This window comes from Caretta caretta, chromosome 5 (assembly GCF_965140235.1).
Source record: "Caretta caretta isolate rCarCar2 chromosome 5, rCarCar1.hap1, whole genome shotgun sequence".
In the NCBI taxonomy this organism is placed as follows: Eukaryota; Metazoa; Chordata; order Testudines; family Cheloniidae; genus Caretta; species Caretta caretta.
The window spans coordinates 97,041,645-97,065,871 of NC_134210.1; the positions used below are offsets into that span (position 1 = coordinate 97,041,645).

The 24,227-nt window shown below is 39.1% G+C and overlaps 1 protein-coding gene across 1 annotated transcript in view; it reads right to left on the minus strand.

Moving 5' to 3' along the window:
• The window catches only part of LOC125637150 (proprotein convertase subtilisin/kexin type 5), a 305,277-nt gene that overhangs the window by 12,946 nt on the left and 268,104 nt on the right, over positions 1–24,227 (minus strand). Inside the window, exons 25-30 of the mRNA XM_075128725.1 lie at positions 18,905–18,947; positions 16,646–16,788; positions 14,742–14,942; positions 3,989–4,072; positions 3,183–3,378; positions 101–318 (exon numbers count right to left, since the gene is read on the minus strand). Coding sequence (XP_074984826.1) covers positions 101–318; positions 3,183–3,378; positions 3,989–4,072; positions 14,742–14,942; positions 16,646–16,788; positions 18,905–18,947 — 885 coding nt within the window. The remainder of the gene's footprint in view (positions 1–100; positions 319–3,182; positions 3,379–3,988; positions 4,073–14,741; positions 14,943–16,645; positions 16,789–18,904; positions 18,948–24,227) is intronic.

Sequence of the window (24,227 nt, forward strand, 5' to 3'; positions counted from 1 at the left end):
AGAACTCTCTCTTTCAACAAATGTTTGCCAGGCTATATATTTCCAGCAAGGTCTTATCTTAGCCAAGTGGATACATGCCACTGCGGATTCCCTGCAGTACCTTTGCATGCACTTTCATGATTGCATTCCTGACACATCTCAGGGCAGTGTTTACAGATTCCATTAGTGGCAAAGTGCTTCTCAGAACAGGAGCTTTTACATTCCCATTGCTCCAGAAGCAAAGGACTTTCACAGGACTGACATTTTGTGGCATTTCCTTCACACGTCTTGCAGGATCCGTTACACTTGATGCACGTACCAGTTTCAGCAAAATACCCCCTAGAGAGTCAGGACAAACAGAACAAACAGTAGGAGAGAGCACACTTTTGGAACAGTTTGATGGCACAGTTTATTGCAAATATAGAGAATAAAAATGTATTTGGGTGAATCAGGAGCTTCACAATGGACAGATTTCACAAACAGCTGCTATGTGCCACACATCTCATACAAGATATTTTGCCCACTAAACCACATCATCCCTTAGCAGCACCAAAGTCGCCAGCATCCAGAAGGGCTGCATGGTATTAGCAAAGTTTCCCATGAAGTCTTTCCTTCTGCCCACCAGGGTGTCACTGTGATAGCCACTGTTCCTGTCCTCCTCCTGCTTCCCAGGCTGGAGAGGCACAGAATATGGAAGGAAGAAGCCATTGCCTGCAGCAGTGATATCAGTGGTTCAGGAGAAGGAAGAGAGGTATCATTCCAATGGTGGTAGGACAAGGAGAGAGAAGATACACCTCTGAGTAGTGGGAGGGATGGGGAGCAGGGAAGAGAGAGACCTCACCCCCAGCACCAGGAGGGACAAGCTGTTCCTGCATTAGAAGAAGGCATTACAATGGAAGGTCACCAACTCTGTAGAGGTTCAAGAGAGAGAAGAGGGAGGAGCTAGAAAAACATGATCGCATCCAAAAGAAGTGTCACTCAAGAAGCTGTAAAAATTTTGGCAAGTGTATTCTATTGTCAGGAGTGTGTAAACCTGTGTTATACAGCCTTACAGTAGGTAAGTGGTAAGGAGCCTTTTTGAGAAGCAGCTCTAACTCTCCTCTAATAACCAGATGACAGCATGTCTAATATGGTGATTCCCGCATGGATCTGTGTGATGCAGTTTATGGCAGAACTTCGACATAATCTGATCCTACACAGAATGTGCCCTGGACTATGAAAGCAGAACAACTTTAAGCAACTGACGTAGAGCAGCTGTGGGCAACCACAGTCATTCTAGGTTTGGAAGGATTAATCATAATGAAATATTCACTAGGCTTGGCCTATACCTCATAAATGAAAGGAGATGGAAGGGCAGGCTGGAGGCACATTTCATTCTGCATAAGATCTTGGAAGAAAAATATATGGAGGGAGGCCAATAAACTGTCTGAGATAATTACTAATTCAAAACTATGCAGTCATCTTCTAAAACTGAGGAAGGAACGAGCATAGAAAGCAGTGCCAGCAGAATATCTACTTTGCACTAACACGTACAGCCAGGCAGCCTACACACAGTGGGGTGCTCTCCAGTGCTCTATTGGCATTTTAGGGAATGCTTTAAAAGAGCAAGGGGCAGTACTTTCTGAAGAAAGCTAAGAAGGTTAATTAAGAGGAAAGTTGGAAAGAAGGAAACAGAAGCGAAGAAAGTCCACCTCCATCTTTCCTGTTTCTATCTTCTTCCTTTCTTTTCTCTTATCTCTCAATATCCTTCCAATCCCTTCTTCCTCCCTCTTCTTCTGTTGTGTGAGTTTGCTCACCTTGCTTTGCAGATTCACTCTTTCTAAATGCCTCTGTCACAAGAGAACAGTGGATCAGTAAGATACGTAGAACACCTTCCCCTCACACTACAGTACTTTCTTTGGTTCTAAAGGAAGACATTTAGAACTGAATGAGAGCACCCTTATTTCTCTGTGATACCTTGCAAATGGGGGTAGGTGATAAATGTAATGTAAAATATCGTAGGGGCTGAAACTTGAAACTTAACTTGGGCTGATTTTGTTGTAGTAAGGCCAATGTCTGAAACCCTGTTATGAATGGGTCTCGTAAGATACTCTGGAAGGCAGCAAAAAGTGGGGGGGATGCAGCAGGTGTACATGAAAAATGTGAATTAAATTGCATGATTCCATGCAAAAAATGTGGGAAATGGGTTCTGAAAACACACACAAGTTAATGTAATAATGCTGCAGTATTATTTTGAGATCAGTGTGTTACAGTTCATTTTTTGGACGGGTAGGCTGAAAGAACCCACACTGGCCTAGATTCTAATCTCAGTTATATCTTTCATGTAGTTATTCCAGATTCATTCTGGTGTATATGAGATCAGAATCTGTCCCTTTGATGCTCTGATTTATTTAACACAGTTAGCAAGTATGCAAACCGTGGTAGGAAAATACAGCCAATATATTAGTATAAATCACAGTGGAAAAGGGTTGGATGTGTTTTCCCAAAAGAAAGAAACTAAGTGGCGGCCTCTAAGGACTGGATCCTACACAGCATAGAGCATTATGCATACATGCACTTGGCAACTAGTGATAAGCAGGATATAGAGTGCAGTGGAACCTGATCTGCTTTACGGTCTGATCAATGCTCATTGGAGTCAATGGGAACCTTTGTTACTGCTTGGCTGCCAGGTTACTGATGCATAGTAGGAGAAAAACCAAAAGAAGTACATGATTAAACTCCCCATTTGTATGTTCAGGATTGTGCTTCAGTCCATAACTCCTCAGACACCCCCATTCTGTGCCCATACCCTGCCTCTTTTTTATCCTGTATTCTTGGGTGTAAGGGAGAGGGTAGAGAAGGGTTATTTTCAGTCAACGTGGAGATCTACATGAGGGTGAAATCCTGGCCTCATTGAAATCACTGGGAGTTTTGCCATTGACTTCAGGATTTCACACCTAGTGCTTACTTACATTCACACATAGCCTCTGCTAACAAAAGCAAAGTAAATTACTTCATCCAACTGTATACATATAAATTGTTTCAGCACATCATAATTTCTGATGGCCAAAATGGTACATTAACATTTCCATAACAGGAGTTTATAATGTACGATCTAGAAGGACCTAAATTATGGAGACAAGTGGCACAGTTAAAAATTAGTGAGCAAACTTGAAAGTTGGTGTAAATCAACAAAACGAGGGAAAAAATACAAGATAACTTACGTGGGGCACTCCTGAAAGCATCTGCCTTCATGTAGGTAGAGCGGCCGGTGTGGCTGAGACTGGCACTTCATGCAGTGCCTGGGGTCAGAGCAGTTTTCACAGTCATCTGTGCAATTCTCACACTTCCAACTTTTCAGGTCACCAAAAGTCCCTCGAGGGCATGTATGTACACAGGTCTCAGCGAGAAGAAATCTCCCTAGCAATACACCCACCCCAATGAAATGGCACAGTTGAGAAGGCTTAAAAAAATAACTCTGGGATCTTGTTTGTGGTGGCCACACCTGCAATAGCATATTGGTGGGTTTCTTCTTTTAAAAATGGAACCTTAACTTTGCATTTCCTGCAAATCCAAAATGTAGGGTTTTTTCCCCCCATCTTCTTAAAAACGGCAACATTCTTTTAAGCCATTTTCCCAAAAGGCCAGTCTCATGGCCAACTGTCATTCAGAGACTTTAAGGCCAGAAGGGAGCATGATGATCATCCAGGCTAACATCTTGAATAACATATAATTTTACCCAATAATTCCTGGATTAAGCCCTTAACTTCTGGTTGAGTGGTTGGGGAATCAGACCCCTTGATAAATTTGTCCAATGGCTAATTATCTTTGCTGCTAAAAATAAATGGTTTATTCACAGTCTGACCGTATCAAGTTTCAGCCTTCAGTCACTGGATCTTGTTATACCTTTATCTGCTAGATTAAGCAACCTGCTACTATCCATTAACCAAGATATTCCCTGGGAATATATAATGTACCGAAGTACCTACCCAACTAAAAACTCTTCCCAAAGAAGCTGAATGCCACTTACCTTCTGGACATGAAGTGCAAACATTGTCAGCTCCATCACAGGTCCTACATGAAGAATCACATCTTTGGAACTTTTTTTTTGAGTCTGGGTAGGAAGAGGGAAAAATACTGCTGTTTACACTGTTTAGTCTTCGTAGGGACTGGATCACCATTGGCACTTTTAGGAGGACAAGTAGGCAGGACACCTTCATTCAGTCTGTGAACTTTCCTATTTGCTTTTTCTACATAGATTCACTCAGAGCTATTTTAAAAAACCTAACTATTTACAGCCATAAAAGTCTAATGTTATATTCCTTGAAATTAGACAATTGACAATTTAATTCAATCACATATTCTTGGCTGATCAGTAAAGGGTTAGTGTAGAAAAATAAAACACAAAGGGCCCCCTCAAATCCAGTTTGGCATTGTTCTAGAGTGTTTGTTGCAAGTGCTTAGCTTGTTATTGGTAATTTCAGGTTGGGGGTATGGATGGACATTGAATTTAGACCACAAATAGGTAAATGCAGACTCATTTTATCTGGGGAGAGGGGAGGAATATATGGTTAGGAGTCTGCTTCTGAATGAATAATTTGTATTATGCTTTCATGCTAGTTGGTTACATTCTTTCCCTAACACATGTTAGGAGTTCCTTGGAAGTGAATTAAGAATATGAAGGAGAAGAAGGGAGTACCTGGAAAGAGATGTATTCACATGTATCAATCATCTCCCAATTCTCCCCATTAGGAAGAATCCTTCATGTTCCTCTTATGGAATCTTTTTATCTGCAAACTTACACTTCATACTCTGGGTGGGAAATTTGGGGTAATGTTTGTATAGACTGCTCGGCTGGTGGTGAGAGCAATAGGAGACCTGGGTTTAATTGCTCCCTCTGCTGGAGGTTTGAACTTGGGTTACCTACATTGCAGAAGAGCACCTTAGCCCCTGTGGCAGTCTGGCTCTCTCCTACTGAAACAGTTCCATTGGGTAGAAATAATGATGTAGTGATTGGCGCAAGGGCTCAACCTTGGCTCTCCCACTGCCTAGTGGAGTACTGTAACCAGAAGGCTATAGAGTCACTCACACTCAGAGTCTCTTTCTGGCTCAATGACTAGTCAAATATTTGAGACAAAGTGGAACAGCTTCAACAGGAGAGAATGAGAAACCTTTGCTCCAGGGGTTAGAGACCTTCCAGCTAATGTAAATGTCCCCAAGTTCAATTCCCTCTACCCATGACTAATTCATTATTTGGACACAGTGGAACACTTTCAACAGGACAGATTGAGAAAGTCCTTCTCCAGAATATCCCATAGCTGAGTGACTAGGGCACCTTTTTGTAATACTAGGAGATCCAAGTGCAACTCCCTTCTCTAAATCAAGCAGAGAGGGTGATTGAACCTGAGGCCTCCTACATATATTTACTGAACATCTCTGACTTCTTAGGCTTCAGTTGTCAGCAGCTGGAGCTGGGACTGCGTGCCTCTGCCCCGCAGCTGCAGCCAGGGCTGGGTGCTTCCCTTGCAGCTTCTCAGGGCCGTGGATATGCCCCCATGGCTGTGGTTAGAGCCGGGACTATGTACTTCTGTCCTGCAGTTGCAGCCAGCTCTGGAGCCGGTGCTGTACGTCCTCCCTGTGACTGCGGCCACTGGAGCTGGGGCTGTGCCCCTCCCACACCCATGGCAGGGGGATTTCGCCTGTCAGTCCCCACCCCTGGGACTTCAGCTGTCATTCCTTCTCCCTGCCACAGCCCTAGCCACCCCGGTTATTTTTAATAAAGTCAGATACAGGTCACGGGCAAGTTAAAAAAAAAATTCACAGGAGTCTGTGACCTGTCTGTGAGTTTTACTAAAAATAACCCTGACAAAATCTTAACCTTAATTATGAGACAAGGAAACAAGGAGGGATGGATCAGTTCTTCTTATATCCTTTATAATCTTAAACACTAGATTAAACCCCTTCTAACTTTTCTTCTTTCCAGTTTTAATAGTCTTAGTTTATCATACCTCTCACCAACCTCCTTGTACTTATCCAGATATATTCCTTGTTAGCAACAGCAAAGGTATGGTGCCCGAAACAGAGCTCAGTACTATATACCACCAGCAAACACTGTATTGTTTTCTATCCCTATCCCTAGCTCTCCTCCCAGATTGGCTGGGAGAGTGTTAACTATCTCTCCGTGAGTAGAGGAAAGTCCACAGCTGTATGCCTTTAGTGAATGCACTGTCAGAGTAGTAGGGCTGGACCAGCTGTGATGGATTAAGCTACTCTCCCAACACACTATAAGAGAACTGGACTGTAATACACTGAAACTGGCTAGTCAGGGGTAGGTAAACCTTTTGCAGGGTGGGTATGGGGAAAGCTTTATGATTCAAACTTTAGCTTCATAGAGTTATTCATTTTAGTTAGGTTTATATGGAGTCTAGGATTCAGGAAGCCTTACTATATAACCTTGAAAGGCAATGTTTGTTTCTTTGAGCTAGGCCCTGAAAAGCTGGGTTTGGCAGTCAGTAGGACTTCAAGATCCTTGGGTTACTGATCTTACACTTATACACGGTTACCTTGGTCTTGTCTCACGCCCAAGCAGCTTCTGTGTTTGTTTTGTGCTACACAGTGGGGCAGATGTTCCACTGGGCTGTGTATGATAATTCCTTTTCTCTGAGGGGCTTGCAATTTCAGTACCCATTACCATCTATGAAATTCTAACTTTTAACAGTATATATTATTGTACACTTATCTAAGCTGTCAGATTGCCCAGCACACTTAAAAGCCAGCTGGAGTCTCTCTCAACTGTCTGGATGTTACTAATCAAAACAACTTAAAGAAATCAGCAAACTTCACTCTAGCTTCCCTAATTGTTAAGACTATAGTGGTCTTGACAGACCTCTAAGAACCTCACTCATGACTCCTCTTCATTTTGAGGAGCAGCAATTCACTACAGTTGGTTTTTTATAAGACTTTGCCCCTTTTGTTCATAGTTATTCACTTTCTTAATGTTTTATTGTGGACTTGAACAAGCCCTTTTCAGAATACCAAGTAAAATGTGTTTATTGGGCCATGTTTGTTGAGTATTTTTTAAAAAATACTCTGAAAATGTTAGGTATGATTTTCTTACATGAAGTGATCCTATTGGGTTATATTTTTTCAGGCTTTTTATTCTCCTATCCTTAAATATACTGTATCATTTTCTCTTATATTGAGGTGAGACCCACTGGTCTGCAAATCCTCTCATCTCTCTTGGTTCCTTCTTTTTAAAGTAAGCCCCACATTAGCCACACTGTGATCATCATGAAGAATTGTTGATATATTCCGTAGCCATGTTGTTAACTAAGAATGTTTCTCACTTTATTTACCTCAGAAACCTCACATGAACTGAATACCATCTGTTTCTGGAATCTATTGCATTTGCATTTCTAAGGTCATTCTATCTATCCTTTTTTAGCACTTTCAGTCTTTCTCAAGGCTACAATGATTTCCCACAGAAATTGTCTGAGATTTTCTTGAATCAAGATGGAATACAAAATGTTATGTAACTTCTCAGCAGCCACATATGCACTGATGTCTTTTATATTTTATTTCCTTTGAAAACCTTTCTGTAGACAGGGTAAACTGTTAAGTGTTGTCATTTAATACCAGTTATGAAGAGAAAAAAGGAAAACAGAAATATAGCTGTAGTAGCAACTTCCAAGATTATGGGGCCCTAATCCTGACTGAGGACTTGCGGTAACATAAATAATAAATAGCAATTAGATAAGGCTAAGACAGAGACTAATAACTGCTGAGAAATGTTTATGGAGAAATTTCTTGAAAACATTTAACTGTTTACAATTAAGAAATACCAACTTTCATTTACAATTAAATATTTCAGCGATCAAGATTACAGTTTCATGTTTGTTTTTCTTGGCAACATTTGTGACCGTCATTCTTTGCAATACATTACAGTCTCCACCAGAGGGGAATATGCACAAGCAGTTAAGCTTTTATGATATTTTGCCTGGGACATAGAAGAAAATTTCTATAGTCCAGTCACTCTAGCTTATAACTTTCCAGTCAGAAATAAATACCTAAACACTCAACTTGAGGGTTCTCTTCCTAGGACCGATATGAAAAGCTTGTAATTAATTGGGCCTGTTTGAATTCTGAATCGAGTTCTCCCAGCTTCAAAACTGCCATTTATTTTAATAGTAGCAGTTGGATCCTCATTTTGAAAAAACAATAGTCTGGGTGATGCCCTAAATATCCTTCAAAACAAGTAAATATACTGCAGAAGATTTTGTGGTAGACCCACAGCACCTGCCAGGGTAGACACAGCACCTGCCATGATGGGACCAATGCTTTTTTTTTTGCATAGAACAGTCTTGAAAAGTTGTCAAGAAAATGTACTAGCCTAGGGACAAAATGTATTTATTGGCCTTTGCTCTGATGATAATGAGAAACCAGATGGCCAGTTCTGCCACACAGTAATATTTTACTTGTCACTGACCCATTACTTACTCATTCTGGGCATGTGGGCAAGTAGAATTCTTCTGTAAGGAAGTGGTAGAATTAGTTAGATATTTAGTGGAGGAGTTGTATCTTTGAAGTAAAAAGGGTGATGAGGCTACAAAAAAGAATTGCAAGCTCTGGCTGTTAGCCTTGCATTCTGACCTACTGTACCCCTCAATAGTTATGTTAGACCAAGCAGTAAATGAGACCAGCTCATGGCTGCTTGGCCAGCTGTTACCTGTATCTGGAGGATTCCTCCTTGTGCTCTGGAATCTAAGCTTTCATTTAAAAATTGAAATCTCAAGTCCTTATGGTTGCAAAGAAAACATTAAATATGTGAGCCAGATGTCCACTATTGCAATGACGTTTGCTAATTCAGCAGACAGCCTGAAATAATAGGTCAGTCAGAGAGAAGCGTGGATTGCCCTTATTCATATATATGGAATGTTTACTCTGGAGATTAGTGATGATAATGAGTACTTGTGGCACCTTAGAGACTAACCAATTTATTTGAGCATAAGCTTTTGTGAGCTACAGCTCACTTCATAGGATGCATACTGTGGAAAGTACAGAAGATCTTTTTATACACACAAACCATGAAAAAATGGGTGTTTACCACTACAAAAGGTTTTCTCTCCCCCCACCTGACTCTCCTGCTGGTAATAGCTTATCTAAAGTGATCACTCTCCTTACAATGTGAATGATAATCAAGTTGGGCCATTTCCAGCACAAATCCAGGTTTTTTCCCCACCCCCCCCACAAACCCACTCTCCTGTTGGTAATAGCTTATCTAAAGTGATCAGCCCACCTTGATTATCATACACATTGTAAGGAGAGTGATCACTTTAGATAAGCTATTACCAGCAGGAGAGTGGGGTGGGGGGAGAGAAAACCTTTTGTAGTGGTAAACACCCATTTTTTCATGGTTTGTGTGTATAAAAAGATCTTCTGAACTTTCCACAGTATGCATCCGATGAAGTGAGCTGTAGCTCTCGAAAGCTTATGCTCAAATAAATTGGTTAGTCTCTAAGGTGCCACAAGTACTCCTTTTCTTTTTCCGAATACAGACTAACATGGCTGTTACTCTGAAACCTGTCATTGATGATAATGTTTACTACTTCACTGCTGGTTTAAAAAAATGCAAAAAAAACTTTTTCAGACCTTCAGAGCTTGGATGATTTTGCAGAAACTAAAATGTCACACATGTAAGCTTCCATTAGGGCCAAAATCTGCCCCAGTACCATGTTAATTCTTGTTTCCTTCATCAGTAAAGGTAAGCAATTTATAAATATTTTCAGCTTCACTCCCCATTGTAGAAACTAAGGAATTGACTTGTACTTTTTCCACTTTCTGAGTTAAGCTTTATTGCAGTTTGGGATACGTGGTAGCATTCCATCCATTCAGGCCACTCCATGAGCTTATCAAACTGAAAGTTTTATGAAGGTCTGAACTTTGGTTTTCTTCCTTTCTTATTTATGCTAGTTCAAAATATGTCAGTCTACCTCTGACAACAGGACATGGCCAATGATAAACAATCACAGTAAGCATTGATTTCTTTTAACGCTGAACAAGGAAGTTTGTTCGAAGGAAAATAACAGTGGGTGGTATCCTGACCACGTTGGAGTATTGAAGTCAAGCGTCCCTAAAGTTACTTTTTTATCTTTCTCGTGCTTCTACTAAAGATTTCCCTTTAGAATCATCTATTACAGAGGTAAAGAAAAAGTACACCTATCCTTAAAGATATTCAATGTAATCTTTCACAGTGAGTGAAAGTAAATTTTGAAGCTCCTTGAATGCCGGCTCACTTGCTTTCAAGAATGCAGGTGTGTCTGAAGAGAGATTGGTTTAAACGCATTCAAATTAGCTACTTAGCTGTATGGTAGAGCTCTATATGGGATTATATTTAGTCCTGCTCCTGCTATTATGGTGGTGGGATCTGTAGGATCCCAGACCTGCTGCAAGGCTCTACAATAGTCCCGTGCAGGGCTCTCCAGTCCATTCTTTGGTCTTTCTCATGTGGCTAGGGAGCCACAGCAGAGTTCTCATTAATGCATGGTCAGTTTTTCTGTGATCCCTGACCTGCTCATTAGTTTTTACCTTGTGCTTATGCATACAACAATCCTTCACACCTGTGCAGTGTAGGATCAAGTGATTGTATTCACATTTATAAAAGCCACCTATGGACTCAGTACATTTGTTTTCTCTGTTTGGGGACCACATTTATTTATTCTCATATATAGAGAGAAGGGATTTAAATAGTTAATTTGTTCCAGTTCCTGATATCAAACTGGCTGCCCACCCACATTTGCAATTACTCTCCTTTGCTTCCTAATTGAAAATATAGCAGTTTCTGCTAAAGAAAACTTGATTTTTTTTTGTGAATTTTTTTTTTGTAAACCCAAAGTCAAAAACATGCAATACATTGCTGCAGTGATGAACATAGAAGGAGCTGTACTGCCAGGGTTGTAACCATGTGTACATTACTTTTAGAAGGTGACCTGTTTGGTCTGTACGCTGTGTAGTAAGGATGTGATTTGAATGAGAGCCAGTTTTTTCCAGTGGGGATGCTGTTTAGTTTGTTAGATTTTATTCTGTTTATGGCACTAGCCTTGCAAAAATGATACTGCCCTGAATAAAAATACATAAAATAGACCACATATCTCGAAAAGCTAATTACAATTAAATAGACATGATAAAACATAATGAAAACAATATACAGAGGTAATAAAATACTAGAACCTATCCCATCTCAAAGACTTATGAGAATTATAAATTCAAGGGTACTAGTAGGTTAGGTGAGAAGTAAGTCACAACCCCCAGTAACCATTAACTCCCAAGCTGGTTATCACATAACAGCCACAAGATTAATTTAATGAATGAATGCCTCGAATAAAAAATCTGTATGCAACTCCAATGGGGATGATGAAAAATATGTATAGGTTAGTGAATAAGTGTTGCTTGCCTCTGACAGAGTTACATTTCACATATGGATGCTATTTAAAAAGGTCCCCTACCTCCTTCTATGGTGCTAAATCCTCCTCTGTAGATATCATAAAATTTTCCATCTAGATTTCTTTTTCCTCCTCTCCCCCTTATTCCATATTCCCCATCTCTCTGCCTTATCCATTAGTCCCTATCCCCTCACTAGTCTCACATCTTTCCAGATACACCACAAAATGCACACCTAGAGCCAGATCCTTAGTTGGTGTAAATCAACATAGCTACATTGAAGTTATTGGACCTATAAGGAATTGTACGAGCTGGCATGTAATTCCTATAATCCTTTAATTTCTGAATATTTTGTTTTCTCTCCACCAACCCTCTGTTAACATGTTATATTTTTTAATTCTTGTTGTTTAATATGGTATTTAGGGAAAGAAAAAAGTGCTCAGACACATGCAGCTGGTGTAAGGCTTCTAGTACACTTCTCAGTGGCTTCTTTTTGGATGCTACTTCCGTTCTGTGTTACAATGTGTGATATGAGTTGGACTGGCTATACTTACCTCACATAATTAATGACTAATTTTGTTTTGAAATGATTTGCATGTGAAGAAGCATGCACTCCATGTTGAATCTATAACAGAAACATTTCCTTTGCACCTCTCAAAAGAATACGGTAGGCTACACTGTATGACTGAGGAGCATACAAGCTCAGGGTGTGGTATTTCCAGTGAACTGGCAAAATTAAGACCCGATTTCAGCTTGCAAAATGTCTAGTCCGGTTGATAGGGTGTGTGTAATCACTTGGTGAATCAAGCCTACACTAGTATGTCTCCTGGCTCCCAAAGTCATTTCATCATCTGGTACACCAGATAAAATACAGATGTTTCGAGCTACAAACAGAGAGCTCAACCATTTTTTTCCCTTGGCTTGCCTTTCCTTTTAAATGTCTGGAAGCCATACAAGCGCTGTTTCCTCATTTCAGGCCTTGATATGATTTATTAACAAATTCTCAGTTTGGAATTGAATTGTTAGCCCACCAGAGTACCCACAAAAAAAGTATAATTTTAGAAAGTTTTTATATACACACTGTCTTAGTCTTTGGTCTGTGTGCTCATGAAAATTCATGATTCTGGTCTTTCATTTATTCTCACACAAGAAATGGAAGTGAAGGTTAGACATACAAAAAATGTATACTCTACACCCAGAAAGCGATTTTAATCCTGACCTAGCTACATCAATCTCTCAAAATGTAAATAAATTCTGCCTTCCCATTGACTTATCTCTTAGCATGCTCTGGTATGCTGCCCCTTAACTTGTTTGTCTAGGAGCCAAACTGAGACAACAGTTTTTTGTCTCAAGAGACTCAAATGGTTGGTTATGAACCAACTTGTCCAATATGAATGGTCAATTAAGTTACAAAATCCACTGTAACATTCTCAACTACATTGTCTCAGACATAGTCCAGCAGAGATGAAGGTAATGGCATTGTTATTTGTGAGCTGAGTTCAAGGTCCAACACACCTCAGCCACAACCTTGCCTGCATTCACTTTAGCATACTTTTTAATAGAGAAAGATTTTTCAAAGGCACTTGTGGTAGTTATTGAATTAAGCTATGGGGGTTTGGGGATTTTGCCTAGGTTGCCACCCTAATGAACATGACACAGCTAGCTGTGTATTTTGTTTGGTTATAGCAGGGAGTGGGAGTGAAGTGACTTGAGGTTTTTATTCTGTCACTGACTCACTGTGTGACCTGGGACATGTCATTTTACCTGTAGCTCAGTCCTGAATGAATGGGAATCAAATGGAAATATTACTTACTTGCCTTGGTGAAACAAAACGAGATCCTCAGATGAGACAAATTTCCTGTGTCATTATTTATTCATAGTTATAGATAATTGTAACCAGAAGAAAGCATCTAGATGCCAAATAAAAGCAAATTCAGGGCCTCTACTTATATCGCTTTTGCAGATAAGAAATATGCTTCTGTTGGGCACAACACCTCTGAATGGATAGGAAGTACATTCGTTTGGAAACATTAGACAATAATTAGAGATGAGCTACTAGTGGGAACATTTTCTTGTTGCTGCCAACACCATCTGGCAGAAGGATTATATAGATGTTAGTTAATGGCAAGGCCATGTAGATCTCAGGACAGCCATTCTTGTATTTGCTCTTTTAAATCCATATAAATACGTTTGAATCAAAAGCAAATTTTCATTTGACTATATTTGTGACTCTCATGTTCACTTTCAATGAGCATCTGAGCACTTGAGCTTTACTAATTTGAATGCTCACACAGGATGAAATTCACATTCATTCCGAGGGTCAGTAGCAGGCCTATGCTTCATTGAAGTCCTACTTAGTTCCTGGTGTGGGACTTACACCGTGCAGAGGACTTGTGCTGGGCCTCTGCACGGCAGTGAATTTAATTTTAAAAAGCCTATTTTAAAGCTTGTTTACAAATATTCACAAAAAGTGAATTCATAAAATTCACAAGTAGCGCTGCTTTGATTTGATGCATAAATCATGCAAACTGGGAATAAAACAATCCCAACACAGTACATAGTGCAAATTACCAATAGTCACTAGGAATTGTTCATTAATCATCTACAGATTAAGAATTATTTGCTGAAGAAATATGTAAATAATTTTACAGTGAACAAATGTGAAAGTACTGTGATCTGCTTGCAGGTAGTTCATGAAAACAAAAAAGATATAAAATGATGTATTTGCGACAAATCATTTGCTCTGCTCCAGTAATTATGATAAAACTCATCAATAGCATTTTGCATTTCAAAATGTTTCACAGACATTAATTAATAACTTGCCATGATCTTGTGGGAGTAAAAATATTATCTCCATTGTATAAATGGGGAATCCGAGACAGAGAGAGTTGAAGTGACTTCGGGCAGTCACAGATGAAGCTAATGGCAGAGCCACGGCTAGAATTCAAGAACTCCAGCTCCAAATCCTATGTTCAGTCCATTAGATCATTATGGTTATTCTTAAATTTGATCCATTAAATTACTTACAATATACTCTATACTTCATTCAAAGTGAAATTCAACCCTGTTCAGGGAGCCAACACAGGGCCTCAAAAATAGGGCCTAAACTGGATTTAAATTGTGCATAAGCCTTGGACTCTCTGCCGAAGGGTGAATTCCACCCTCTGTGACCAGATTTATATTCATAGTCCTTATGATTCCTTAACTTCACAATCTACTTAGATATGCGGTAGTTTTATCCAACCTATAGGACCTTGGAAAAAAGGGGTTGGATGCCTTTCTAAACATTTCTAATCATAATAGTCCATGGGGTGAAATAAAAGGGATCAAAGGATCTAGCAACATACCATTCCAGAATTTCCCCTCCACTGCCATGTTTTTTGGATTCACACACTTCCCGTGGAGTAGCTGTAAATTCTGTTTGCAGCTGGTGCAGTCATCAAAGTTGAGCCCGTCACATGTTGCACAGGTCCTATGGCACTCTTCACATTCTGCAAAGTCCTCATCACTGTAGAAACCAGCTCTGCAGTCATTCACACATTCCCCATCTACAACATAGAAAGCGCCTTTAAGTCATAGTATCGCTCACACATATCAAGAACCAGAAGATGAAGAAACGCTTTATACACCTATCCATTCTGGGTGTTGTGATGAACAGCAACATTAATAATACTGTGTGCTTGAGGATTATTAGTGAAGTTTAATCTCTAGTCTTCTTTATGCCGCTTCCAACCCCTGTTGGAAATTCAGGGATACATTTTGACAGATTGTGTGTAGTTTCAGTCATATGATTCCTACTAAAGCCAATTGGAAATGAACAAATTAAAGTCAATTGGGAATCCTGCAGCTGAGACCCATCACAGCTCCAAAACTGTATTCTTTAGATTCAGCACCCAAGATTAGACTTGTATATTTTGAATAATCCTGGCTACTTGAGATTGGGGAAGGTATATATCCCTGATCTCATTCTGAGGCAATTTAAGAAACACAAACAGAACAGTAGAATAGTGTGAAATTTTTGTTATGCCTCCCCCCTCCTCACCCCAGCCCCTGGTTTTAAATTTTATTGCAAACTTTACACTCAGCCCATGTCCTTATAGAAAACTTCACAAACCTTTCAAGCCATTCTCTACCAAGGTTTAAGTAGAGCTGAGTCTATCTCAAAATACTAACACTCACTATCTTATAAAAGTTCAGATCTAGATTTGAATTTCGTGATTGAACCCTAAGATCTGATTCCAGCAAATGTGCGGCCAATATTGAGTGAACCTGGGTTGATTCAGATCTTCAGCTACCACAGTGAAGGTGCTTGGATACCATGGTGATGTTCGGCAGTGTAAACACTAAAATAGTTAAGATAGATTCAGGGCTAGTTTGAGCAAATCTGAGGTTCCTTGCAAAGCCCAAAATTGAATTTGACTTCCTTCCAATGCACACAGTCAGGTAGGGAGCAACAGGTCTTGTGTTTGCAATTGGACATACAAATGGTAATATATAGGTTTGCAGAGGGAGACAGGAGAAAAGTTGATAGGGCTTTCAAATTAAACAGGAGAATGGAGGAGCTTACAATGTACACCAGCAATGGTCATGGTAACCTTGAGGCAACCTTGGTCTCTCCTTTATCACGACAGAGCTTTCTGTCAGCGTGAAGCTGTGCTCCATAGCACCCAGAATTGGAGGGGTGAGTGTGCCATATGTTGGGGACTATCTGTAGCTCAGGTTTGGCAATATTGTCTGAATTAGTCCTGGTTGCTTCATAGTTTTATGAGGAATTCTTAGTTTTGTGTGAGTTTGATATGAAATTTAGTGGTTTTAACTGGGTTTTGCTCAGACAATTTGAGGTTTATTTGTTCAGACCTGAAAGTCAAAGTTAAGCTAGAATGTGCAAAGCCACACAAATTAAAAGCAAAGAAAAGGTTTGCTTCATTCTGTCAAACTAAAGCCACCTCATTTCACATAGCTCTATCAAATAGAAATCTTTTCCTGTACGTGCTCAAAGAGAGGGGATTGAAGCCAAACACTTGTTAAAAATAAAAATCCCGCTTGGAATTCATAGTCAAACATTTTGGGACTTTTGAACCAAAAGATCCCTTGGATTTACACAAAGGGCCTGTTTCTACAAGGTGTCCTCGATTCATATTGACGTCTATAGAGGATGCTCAGGAACCTCAGAGAATTAAGTCCAAATTTTGGCTTTTAGTGCAAATCGTTTTTGAGACAGCATATATATGTTACCTGTTACTTTGCTTACCTAAGAGATAAAAGCCTTTTTTACACCAGTAGCACTCATAGTTGTCACAGCTGATGCAGTTTTCATCACATTCTATACACTGAAGAGTACTCTCATCATTGTAGGTGTTCTCAGGGCAGTTCTTATAGCAATGCTGCTTATACCTAGTGACAGAACATTCTTAGTCAATTTAATAAGTCTGTGTGAGGTCATGGAGTTCATTTTTGTCAGTGTGGTGAACAGGCATAATTCCTAAGCAGATGTAATACAATTACTCACAAACTAAATAGCTACCTAGTTCAACACTACTCTACAAGCCAGGTTTGTTAATATTATGGTTCTCAAATATACTTGTAAAGTTTGATTTAAAAAAATTGATGCATACAATTGTGTGCCTAATGTGTACATTTATTGCAGTTGCTTGATAACTGGTCATCTGAACATGCATAACACCATATTTGTACACACAGTCATATATGTGTATACACAGATTCATAGATCCACAAATTTTAAAGCCAGAAGAGACCGTTGTGATCGTCTAATCTGACTTCCTGCATAATAGAGGCCGTAGGACTTTCTTGAATTAATTCCTGTTTCAAGTCCAATAGCTGCTGTTGAAATACAGCATGTCTTTTAGAAAAAGGTCCAATCTTGATTTTAAAATTTCCAGTGATCCAGTATCCAGTACCTTTGGTAAGTTGTTTCAATGGTTAATTAACCTTACTGTTAAAAATGTGTGTCTTATTTCTAATCTGAGGATGTCTAGCTTCAACTTCCAGCCATTGGATCTTGTTATACCTTTGCTAGATTGAAGAGCCTTCTACCATCAAATTTCTGTTTCTTATGTAGGTACTTATAATCAGAGGTCAAATAAATTCTTAACCTTCTCTTTGGTAGAATAAGTCAATTGAGCTCCTTGAGTCTATCACTATAAGGCATGTATTCTAATCTTTTAATCATTCTTGTAGGTCTTCTCTGAATCCTCTCCAATTTTTCAACCCCCTTCTTGAATTGTGATCACCAGAACTGGACACAGTATTTCAGCAGTGCCAAACACATAGGTAATATAACCTCCCTAATCCTACTCAATATTCCTCAGTTTATACGTGTAAGGATCACATTAGCCCTTTAATCTCAGTGTTGCACTGGGAGCTCATGTTCAGCTCATTATCCACCATGGCCCCCCAAGTCTTTTTCAGAGTCACTCCTTCTACAGATAGAGTCCCCCTTTCTGTAGGTATGGCCCACATTCTTTGTTCCTAGATGTATGACCTTACATTTGGCCATATTGAAACACACATTGTTTGATTGCGTCCAGTTTAACAAGTGATCCAGATCACTCTGTATCAGTGACCTGTCCTCTTCATCATTTACTCCAATCTTTGTGTCACTTGCAAACTTTATCAGTGATGATTTCGTTTTCTTCCAAGTCATTGATAAAAATATTAAACAATGTAGGGCCAAGAACTGATCTTTTCTGAAGTCCCTCTAGAAACATATGCTCAATGATGATTCCTTGTTTACAATTACATTTTGAGACCTATCAGCCAGTTTTTAATCTTGGATATTACTTAATCTACAGCATGAATGTTGAGGATTGTAATATGTATTTTCTAACTGCAACATTAAATTAGTCACAACTGCAAATACTTACTACTGGGCCCTGTAGATAGTGGATATCAGATGTAGCATATATGGGGATTAATCCTGGAATTTGCCAACTGGTAAATTTCCAGGGTCCAGGTACCGAAAGACAAAGACTTCCTCAACACAGATGTGAGGCTGGATACTTGCCATTTTCAATAAAGTAAGGCTTTCCCCCAAGAAGGTAAACAGGTAGGCTATTGTTTGTTATGCCACTGGCTGCTCATCTCAACAGCTTGACAGCATTAGCGTGCTGAATCTGTTTATTGCCATCACTGAATATCAGATGTCAGGCATGAACCTGCTCCCTCTGGGGATTTTGCCATTGACTTAGGTAGGAGCAGGAAAAGACTAAAACAACCTGATTCCGCTTGGTGATAAATTTCCTCAACGCTTGTTATGGTCCGTGGGAGTTAAGGCCAAGGTGTTAAGTATCCTCAAGTGATAACACTTTGCTTTAGGGTTTGAGGGAGTCTCCCCCACACCTATCTTTGCCCCCCTTTTTAAAGTTCTTCAACCACCCTTCTTTGTTCAAGCAGCAACTAGAAGCTAACTGATATGGCATAACCTCCATTACCTTAGGGAGCATTGTTTTTGGTTCAGAAAATGTAATGACACTAAAAGAGTTGAACTTACATATAGTAATTGTGGACGCATGCTGTGCATATTCTTGGGTCACCTGGAATTAAAAAACAAAATTATATAAATGGTACTCTAATTTGAAAAACAAAATGCTATACGTGGCAAAGTTTAAAAATAAATTATTTTCTGACATTGCAGTTATGAGAGATGGGCCTGAACTGGAATCTCAGATCTGAATCCCCTTCAGTTTTGAAGTAATTTCTTCCCAAAACCAGATTCTGGCCTAAATTTTGAAGTGACTAGTGATTCGGAGCACCCAACTTAAGACACCTTAAAGGGGCCAGCTCTTCATAAAACACTGAGCACCCATCTTCTGAAAATCAGGACCCTTCAAAGGGTCTTAAATTGGGCACCAAAAAGTTTAGAGACTCATAATCACAAGTCACTATTCAAAATGTGCTTTCGGCCTAATTCTAGTTACTATAAAGGGAAATTCTCAGCATGACATTTTTAAAAGCAATCTTTTAAAAAATATGAATAAGCACTGAAAGTTGCAAACCGTGATTTGCATGAATACATATCTGCAGACTCATGCAAATCAGGGTTTGCACACATACATTTGTGCCCAGGTCTTTGGGGTTAGAAGAATGTCTGTACAAGACTGCAAACACTATTTTGTGCGAATGCTTCTGATAACTTGATCAGATAGAATTACTACTGGAACATGAACATTCTCTGCTGTTTGCAATTGGTGCAGCAGAGAACAGACACAACAAGGTGTCATTATTCCCTGTCTTGTTTCAAATCAGACAGAGGTCCAGTTGGGGTCCCAAACGTACTATCCACCAGCTGTAGTTTGCCTGAGTGTGGTGTGCACCAGTCACATTCCCTCCCTACTCCTAACACACCAACTATGTCCTGGCCATGGTGTAGGAGCGGACATATTTGGCTCTACACTCACTGGGGACTCTCCCACATGAAGGGAATTCTCACCTGGGTAGTTGCAGATGGTTTTGATGCCCTTTGCCTTACCTAAGCAACCCACCGGTAGCTGTGAATGGGCTGGAGAATTTGGAACACTAAACTTTCAGCATTTTAAAACAAGAAATATAAATATTGTAAATACTATTACAAGAAAGCTGTGTTTAAATTCCCAGAATGGGGTGAAGACAGACCTGGAGCAAGAGATCAGCACAAGTCCAGTGTGTTTATAAACATTCTGCCATGAAATATATGTAAATTCGTTTCTGGTACTTCACAGTATGCTTAGGTCCAGATTTTTAATGACCCTACTTTAACCGTGTTGACAGTATTTCCTTGTACATAAACTGCACCTTGCAAATGCACATATACTAGCCAGGCACACACTTACCTGTTTTGCACATATACCTGACAAGTCATTATTGAAGCGTGAGGTTTTTCCCACAAAGATTGCATGCTTGTTGTAAATATGCTCCTTCATGTTTACAGAACAAATAACAAAAGCAACCACTTACTTCAGTATTCTTTGGATTAGGTTTTTCTAATGTTGATAAAGGAAAATACTATTAAAATATTTAAGTACTTTCTCTAGAAAGTAATTTTTTATCCTCAAGGTAAGGTATTTAATTTGCCCAGAGTTTCTTTTGCATGGTTTCTGAGAGCAGAAATGAGTTCTATAAGGAAATTTCCTCACAAAGACATTTTCTAAAATTGTTTGTTTTCCCTTCTAGTGTGTATGACATTTCTTCTTGGCACAGAGATTTATGATAAATCAGGGTAGGCTAGTGTGTATATACTTATGTACAGAATATCAGGACGCCAGATATTTGGGTTTGTTGTTAATATTTCAGGTGAGGTACCACCAGTCCCAAGAAGTCATTGATGGAAACAGATAGGTATTGTCTCAAGAACATTCTGAGAATTTGTGGGGATCACTTGGAGTTTTACTTCCAAAGTCTTCAGATGCTCTCTCCCTTTCAGGATTATATTAATTTGTTTTCATGTATAGGAGCTCTGTTTTCTCTGGCTCTGTGGGATGTTCTGGAGAAAGTGGTCTCTCTTGATTATCCACTTTTAGTTCTTTCTTTTGTTACCTATATTTGGCATTGCCTAAATAGATGTCTCCTAGACAAATTGAGAATATAATTACAAACATAGAATTTTTTTGGCTTTTAGTAAAGAGAACAGAAAGGTGAACATTAAATAAGTTAGTTGCTTAGGCAGATGTTTAAAAAAATGAATATTTAAAGAGCATTCCATTCTTGATCTTGTCAGGCAAGAGCGTATTCAAGGATAAAAGGGGAACCCTTCCTGAAACAGTGCTAGTCGCCAGCTTCTTACATTCCTGTGAAGGTGGATGTGCTAATAGTAAATACCTTGTCAGGAGGCTATACCCATCTTTGGGAAAAGCTAACTTTAGACTGTTTCATTTGGAAGGTGTTTGGGTTTGAATCCTATATGGAGGCCTCCAGGGTGAGATCCGTTGGCAGATTTTCAAACTGCTAAAGCCGGAAGAAGAGTGTATCACGATTCAAGGAGGTCAAAGCAAAACTTACAGATGTTTTGTCTTCCCTTTGAAATGACTGGCAAACAGAGTTATGTATTTTTGCCATTTCTCTCTGATATCATAATTTGCTGAGCACCCTCAATGCTTGTTTACTCTATTGGGAGGGAAAGTTACTGAGCAACTCACAGGAATAGGCCCAGTAATTGTATACATGACAAAAGAATGGATATAAAAAGGGTCAGTGTTGATCATCATTGCTATGTAAGGTTTTGAGAACTTGGTTTCTGTTCACATCTTTCAGTAGATACTTATGTCTCCTCTCCCCTCCTTGTGTAATTATATAGCAGGGAACCACAACCTGTCAGAGGGACTTGTACAGCAGGCTGTTGAGCTACTATCTATCAAACTGTAAAAAGAAAATTATTACAGGGAATGCATGTCTGGAACTGTAGCTAGTGATAACGACCCCTCTGAAAACACACTAATCATTTAATTATTAATTTTTTTTGTCATTCAGAGGAAATTATGGGGTTATACTGTCAGGGGTAAAGTCATACTCATCTCAGTTCTTTCATTTTTTTCTAGTTAAAACTATTGGAGAATCCAATCATATATTCAGATTTGCAGCCTTTGTTAAACCAGTGTGACCCAAGTACAATTGTCTATTGATTTGGTCACTCCATTAAATCATTTGTTAGAACTTGCTACAACATTATTTGTTGTCTGAAAATTATGCCAATTAAAATGGATACTTTACTGTTCTATAGTTGGGCAGCTAAAGCTTCTGAGTTAAAACTGTAACTCAGTTTACTGTTTAATATGCTATGGACCTTGGATAAGAAAGAAATCCAAAAATTATAATTTTATCTGATGGCAGGCAGAAATAAAACATGGCTCACACGTAATCCTGTAATATTGAATTAGCCATTCAATACAGATCCTGCTTTATATCTTCCAAGTTGTTTGAAACCATCTTTGAGAGAGACCCTATTCTGGAAGAACTTATTGAATTAAATTCTTCTCAAACATGGTTCCCTGAAAACTTGCCAGACTAATACTAGGCTCAATTCTTAGCTAAAACAAACATGAAAGGATTCTGAAACGGATGTCCATGTGTTCACATCATATTCAATCTGAATTTAAACATCCATGTGGGTAGCTATAAAAGGTCTGGGTCTCCAGAGAGTAAGCAAACCAGTAGAGGTCTCCGGTTTCAGGAATCTTTTTTGGCATGTAACTACTAATGATTGATCTGCATATTATCCTGATATTATCAGTGTTATTTCCAATTCTAGTGGTACTCACCCCACTTCTTTTGAAGCCAAAAGCAAAGCACCCATTGATTACAATGGGAGCAGGATTTAACCCATTCAAAATCTATGGTCAGATTGTGCCCTCAGTTATGTGTGCACAACTCCCATTGACTTCATTGACTTTGCGATTTTGTTACAGAGACGTTAGCTAAGTATTCATCACCTAGAGTTCATGGAGAAAGTCATTTGGTTTCCCTCCCACTTTGTAACCAACTGATTCCTTCCTCCCTGCCCCCCACTTTCTCTAGCACAATAAGGCTGGAGTAGAGACACTATTTGGTGTAAAAATAATCTCTGTTTTGATATAAGAAAAGTACATTAAAAGATTAACTGTTGGTCAAAAGTCAAAGACTCTAATTTCAATTGTAGTTCTCTGGTTTGGGAAATTGTTTGGTGCCTTTTCTATTCCTGAAGAGAAGTACTGACATTCATGTTACAAGCATAATGGCGTTTTGCTGGAGGAGTATTTATGTTTGAATAAATAAAGTTAAACTGAAAGGGATTTGTAATATTACCATAGAGGCTTAAATAGATATTTATATGTGTTCATGCATATTAAAAATTAAGTCCAAAGGTGTTTTGAAAATCCTGGTGATGTTTCATTATGTCTGTTCACAGTGTTTAGCCGGGGTCTGATTCTGGAAACATTACTTACATTACAGGTCCTCTGTACTGAATTTCCCCCATTGAATATAATTACTCACTCAAGTAGTGCCATCAAATTAGAACCAGATCCTGAAATGACTCAAGAGTACACTTAACTTTATGCACTGTGAGTATAATTTTATGCACTTTTTGTTTTAGCTTTCCATTTGTTTATTAACTATCACTTTTTAATTAAATTGCTTGGAGGAAAAATTAATTGACTCGCCTTGAGCCTGCAATGTATTAAGCACACCCAGCTCCTCTTGCAATCAGAGGGAGATGAGGTATTCAGCGCCTGGCATTATCAAGCCCTTGCTCTCCTTTTAAAATTTAATCAAAGGTAATGGCTAGAAATGATTTGATATTACACTATGGTCTTCCTTTAAGAATCAAGATTTTGTAATTGCTTAATTTCAAGTTATTGCTAGTTTTATTGCCTTTTATGTTTCTCTGAATAATATCATGAAATAATATGAAAACAGTACTGTAAGCTTTAATGTGTCACCGATGAGTATAGTTATATTTTACCACTCTAGAATTTTTTTTACTTTTACTTTATTGGCTCTCAGTTAAAACAACTGAAACATACACTGCTCTCATAATGGGAATGTTGACTAGAGAGGGGCCCAAACCAAAATCCCAGCACCCAGGCAATCCCCAAACTTTGGGAAATATCAGACCCAAGATTTGTTGCTTGGGTCGTCTCTGGTTGTGTGAAAGGTTTGGTTTTTTTCTTCCATTTTTGTCCCAGTTTTCTTTTTTCATCTTTCTCTCTTCTGTCACACTATCTGTTCTATCTTCTTTCTCTTCCTTTTTTTCTTGACGCCATTTCACCTTTCTTTGGGTGGCCAGGACACCTGAGAGCCAGCCAGGTGAGAAAGGACATCAGCGTATAACAGCAAGAGAGAAGGCCAGATTCTGCTCTTAATTA